The sequence below is a fragment of the Stylophora pistillata genome, chromosome 14 (genome assembly GCF_964205215.1).
Source record: "Stylophora pistillata chromosome 14, jaStyPist1.2, whole genome shotgun sequence".
Lineage (NCBI taxonomy): Eukaryota > Metazoa > Cnidaria > Anthozoa > Scleractinia > Pocilloporidae > Stylophora > Stylophora pistillata.
This window is the reverse complement of record NC_142532.1, coordinates 17,668,784-17,674,878: the sequence shown is the minus strand read 5'-3', so window position 1 is coordinate 17,674,878 and position 6,095 is coordinate 17,668,784. Positions and strand designations below refer to the sequence as shown.

General features: G+C 38.4%; 1 protein-coding gene across 1 annotated transcript in view; it reads right to left on the bottom strand.

Annotated features, from left to right (window-relative positions):
- LOC148716906 (uncharacterized) overlaps positions 1–3,793 on the bottom strand; it is a 17,693-nt gene extending 13,900 nt beyond the window's left edge. Inside the window, exon 1 of the mRNA XM_088744906.1 lies at positions 3,430–3,793. Coding sequence (XP_088601032.1) covers positions 3,430–3,748 — 319 coding nt within the window. The 5' untranslated portion in view covers positions 3,749–3,793. The remainder of the gene's footprint in view (positions 1–3,429) is intronic.
- Positions 3,794–6,095: the final 2,302 nt, after the last annotated feature.

The following is a 6,095-nucleotide window of genomic DNA, read 5'->3' as shown; positions in this document are numbered from 1 at the left end:
ACTACACTCACCCGGACGATCAGACTACACCTTCACATCCTACTTCTATGCTCGTCACCGGTCTGTTGAACGTCTGCTACGAAGAAGATACATTTTTATTTTACGGGCCTTGTTCTGTTGTGAGATGGGAGGCGAGACAAGTAGCCGAAACTTTGAAAAACATCAGGCAGCATCAAGCTGTGGCCGCGGAAAAGCATCTTTAAATTCGAGGGTTCAATACACTGCGAACGGGAATAGTACTTTTCAACTTCAACGTATCATTAACGCGGGAGACGTTCAAACAAACCCTGGACCGAGCAACAGCATGAAACAACCGAAACAACCGAAATATCCCTGCAAGCAGTGCAGCAAGAACGTTCGATCGAATCAAGATTCCCCGCTGTGTGCCGATTGTAATTCATGGGTGCATGCCAAATGCCTAGGTTTAACCAAGGCTGCCTTCAAGTACTACTTGGATTATCCTTATATTGATTGGACTTGCTTATCGTAGAGTCTTCCCTTCGCGAACGGATTACCCGTTTCAAACAGATGCTAACAACTGCAACTAACATCACGATGGAAGCGAGCTACTCTGAAAATGCATGACTATGTTAATACACCGAATGCAAATACGGCGTCCAATTTGAATTGCCATTGTTCTGGACTCACACAAAAGGAAAAGAGTAAGGGAAAAGGATATCCCTTACATGACGAATGGAAAAGGGCTCTGAGAAACAAAAGGAAGTACGCTAAAAGGTTTGCTGAAGACCGCACCACTGAGAGTCTAGAACTGAAAAGGAAATATCAAAATATAGCTACACGAGAGCGTAGAAAAGCAATCAAAGCATAATGGTATACTAAGGCGGAGGAACACAAATCAAGACCATCGAAATTCTATGACACGTTCAAGCCTTTTATCAGCAATAAGAGTAAAGAATCGGCAACAATACACCTTAAAACGTAGGGAGATAATGCCGTTAGGGATCAAACGGAAGTGGCAGAGATACTAGCCAAATATTTCACTAATGTGGCACTGAGTATTGGTGGAGACCACGTGAATAACATCACAGAAGAGGATCTCAGCGACCACAGCAGTGTTAAGACCATACGAAGAAGCCCACAAAGGATCCAATTTTGAATTCAAGCTCTTCTCAGTTGCTGAAGTAGAACAGGCACTGGAAAAGATCAATCCAAAGAACTCCAGCGGATGGGACACAGGAATACCACCAAAATTACTTAAGAATATGTGGCTAAAGGAACCGAGCAGCATCGTTAACCATCCTCTATAACAACTGCATAGAGCAGGGTACCTGGCCCAGTGCATGGACAAAGGGGTGAGTGGACACCTGCATTTAAAAAGGGAGATCGACAGGATGCTAGAAATTATCGCCCTATCACCTCCCTTATAGCTGTCGACAATATATTTGAACTCCTGTTCAGCAATCAGGTGACAAGCCATTATGATGAAATTTTGTACTACAGAACGACAGCTTACAGAAAGAGACATTGTTGCGAAACAACCTTGCTTATGCTGATTGCGGACTGGAAACAGGCTGTTGATGGTAAGCAACTGGTATCAGTACTATCTACAGATATGAGTAAGGCCTTCGATTCTCTCAGCCACTCTCTGACGGTAAAGAAACTAGAGGCTTATGGATTTGGAAGACGATCACTTAACCTTATGCGATCATTTTTTGCGGACAGACTAAACCGAGTAAAAATGTGCGATGCTACTAGCGACTGGATAAAGATGAAACGGGGATGCCCTCAAGGATCGTCTTTCGGTCCCTTACTATGGAACATCTACCAGAACGATATGTCAGTTCATGTCAAAGACATAAATTTAACAATGTATGCTGATGACCATCAAATGTACGTCAAAGGAAGGGAACATGAAATAGTACGATGCAGAATGAAAACACAGGGCCAGAAAGCACTGTCATGGTATTCGAACAATTTTCTACTGGCCAATCCAGACAAGTTTCAGTCTCTAAACATCAATCCACGAAAACTCGCTAAAGATAAGAGCGACAAACGCTGAGTATAAACGATCTAGCTAATGCGAACACAGAACCAATCAAACTACTAGGAGTTCATATAGATGAAAATCTCAACTTCACTGAGCATATTAGCAAATTATGTACTAAGGCAAGCCAGAAAGTTGGAGTACTCTCACGTCTTTGGAACTTAATACACTGCAAGGCCAAGCTATTATTGTAGAAATCTTTTATACTGCCATATTTAACTTACTGCTATCTAACCTGGCATTTTTGCAAATCATCTGACAAAAGAAGTTAGAACGATTACAAGAACGAGCCCTAAGGGTTATTTATAAATCCCACTCTGCTAGATATGAAGAACCCCTAGGGTGTGCTGATATACCTACCCTCTTTATATAATAGACGGCTTCAGGATATCACAGTAATTATGTACAAAGTCAAACATGGTCTTTTACCCGACTGCGTTTCTGAATTATTTGTTAGCAAAGGCTCTTCAAATTCGCTACGGAATAGTCACTGTGACTTTGTATCACCACATTTTGAAACTATTTGCTATTGCAAGCACTCTGTCAGATATCTCGGGCCATTTTTGTGGTTAAAACTCACTAAAAATCAAAGGGATTCGCCAAGTTTATGTGTTTTCATAAACAAAATAAGAAAACTGAACCTAGACGAGATTGTAATTAATAACAGCAATTGCTGTAATCTTTGTAGTCAATAGTAATATTTTAGCTCTCTAAACTTTAAATCTTTAATCATTTTCGTGCAAATATATAATTTTTATAAGTGTATTTTAATTATAGTGTCACCAATTAGTCTCCTAAGGCTAAACGCATTGACACTTAAAGGTCTTCCTTACTTAAGGCAGTTTGGAAAAATAATTGATTCAAATCAAGTGCACAATTAGCTTTCAAAATTTTGTTTGAATGTCCAAACCTTTTTCGAGGCCCTAAAAATAACTTTCCAGTTTTCTCTGGCTGTATTTTCACAAATTCAAGGCTCTCCACCATTATCCAACTGCATTTACATGGCACCGAGGACATTGTAACTCATCATTTAATGTCTTACGATTAAAATACAATAGCTGGCCATACCCTTGCCACAATAAATACCCTATTTACTGAGAGATAAAAACTTTTAGCTTTTTTCACTCCCTATTATCATCATCTCCAAGTGTTCCTTGCTTTCTTGAGCAGAGAAAAGCATCAATCTCCTGAGATCATTTCACTTGATTAAAGACAACAGTTTCCTAAACCTGTCAGACACACATTAATTAAAGAGATAACTCTATATAGCACTAGAATATAGCACTATAGCCTGCTCAGTCTGTATTATAATTTAAGGATAACAGGGGATGACCTGGCTGAGCTACATGTGTTATACGTGGGCTCTGAGGGGGGAAAGCTTGCTCCAAAGATTACAGTACAAACCTTTACAGGTGGTTACCTACCATTCACATTTAACTTAACACGAGCTGACGCCTGTTTCCCCTTCTCGTTTGTCACAACACACGTGTAGTTTCCTTCGTCACTTTTTGAAATGTATTTGACTTCTAAATTTCGTTTGCAAGATGCAAATGAATGATACCACTTTTTCCCCAGAGGTTTGCCATTAAACAGCCAAGTTACATTTGCTGAAAAGTTTGAATGGACTTGGCATTTAAATGTGGGGCTGTCATCCACAACACGTGTTATACTACTTCCACTGATCATCTGTGCTTGGGGGTCTTTATCAGAGGTGTGGGGGTATCCTGGTATGATTCCATTCATACAATTTCCAGTGTCACGTCTGTGCCGCTTTGATGAAAAGTTCACTAAATTAGACAGCAACCAAATGATTAATCATTACTCTACTCTTACTATGGTGAGCCACACAGAAGATCGGGAGACTTATTCTGTATCCAGGAGACTACTGGATAATCCAGAAGAGTTGGCATGTATGCAATTATTCTTTCCATACAACACACCCTACTTGAAATAATATCTATAAACAATGCCCTCAGTGAAACATGTTTGTTAAATTACTTTTTATTAATTGGAAAATTATTTCTGACGTAGCTGTAGGTTTCACCTCATAGCAAGTTTGCCCGACCACCTTTGTCCCCTGCTGTAACACAAGTTTGCCCCTGCCTTTAATATTTTGCCCCCAAAATGTCTCAAGTTATCTAATATTTTGACCAACATGGAAATTCAAATTGAAACCACAACAAAGTTAGATCAACATGCAAATAGCAAGCTGTGTTAACCAACACACAACTATTGTACCAGTGCTGCAAAGCCCCTCTGGCCTTAAACTAACTGGTTTAACACCATTTTATGATGACACTTGCCACAAAATTAAAAAACTAGTCATATGAACAATGTAAAGTAGAACCCCACTAATTCAAACTCGATTACATCAAACTCCCTATTTACTCAAAATACTTTTACTTTCCCTTGAGCTTCGGTCAAATTTTCCCTGAAAACTTAAACTTTGACTAACAACCTTGGTTAATAGACATCAAAGTTTCAAGAGAGAGCTGATTAGCACATCCCATCTTTACTTACAATTGATAATACCATGCTAACTTTTAGAAAAACATAAAATATTTAGTTTAACTTCCAAAACCGAAAGTCTTCCTTGTCACGGTTTGAACCATCTACCACCCAGAAGTGAAAAGTAAATAACTATTCCATATGATTCCTGTATGTTCTCTTACAAGCATGTTAAGACAACAGAAAAGCTTATCTGCTACATAACACTGTTATCTTGATGTCACACCAAATTCCTTTGCCTAATTCACAAGAAATACTAGCACTCAGTAGGGAGAATTACTTGTCGATTCTAGGGAGTTAAAGTTTTAACACCATTATAGACATGTGCAACCAAACTTTCCTTGATTACCCACCCAAGGGGAAGATTTAGGGCCTAATGGAACAGGGTAAACAAAACGTAAAATTTTCATTTAAAGCTATGAAATCTGGATTTTGTATTTTAAGGAACAGAGCATGTTTTAATATATTGGAATAGATTGGGTCACTCAGTGGACTAAGTCCTACATTTACAATTTGTACAAGAGGTAAATAAGAATAATGAATGCTTATCCACTTTCATTTATGATATCAAATTGTTTAATATTTCACTTTATTATATGGCTATGTCTCACAAGGACTGGGAACTACCGAATTCACGAATTTGATTGGCTGAAATCAATATTGAAAGCGGTCTAGATTTTCCCATCTAGACTGGCATCTAGACCGGTCTAGAAAAAAAGGTACAAAGAATATAAAAAATTGGCACATAAGACACAGCCATGTAATAAACATCTTATTAACTGACCTAGGTCGGTCTGTATGGGAGAATCTTGACCTCGGTCAAGATTCTCCCATATAGACCTCCCGCTCGGTCATTAAGAACTAAATGTAAAGAACTGAATATATTATTGATTCACAAAAACAATCCAAACGGAGGGTATGGTAAGCAGCCATATGATAAGTCAGAAATCCAGTTTACAAATTCATGCCTGCAAATTCATCACAACAATAATTTTGGGGTTAAAAAATTCTGCTTGTATGTAAATGAAACTTCCATACAAAGAACTCTTTGATCCCAAGATCTAACTGTTTATTCCCCCCTCCACCTGCTACAGATTTCCTTGAAAAATAGTTATCAGAATTTAATAATAGATCAGGCCAAAAACTTCGACCTGATAAGACCATGATTACCCATAAAGTAGCTGGTAACGCTAGGTGTAAACTCCAAGTTAAAAAAAGTATTGTACCATATATATATTCTCATTACCTGTTTGCTGGGTAATGTATGGATATTTCGGGGGAAAGTGTTACAGAATGTCACCTCATACATGTATTACCTAAGTGAGAGCAATAAAACATTTCCGGATCTTGTTCCATCCGGTCTTATGTAGCCGATGCAGGTGCTCTGAGTGAAATTCTTTTATCCATTGCAATCCTACCCCATCATGACAGAAAAAATGAACTTAACAGGAAGATACATGTTCATCACTTCTGGGAGTTAAAGGCTTACAAAATTAAGGCCTTGAATCTGGGACAACATATTTCAGGTTTTAAGAAATTTGCCTTATCTTTTTCATCATTAATACCATCATTTTTGGCAATT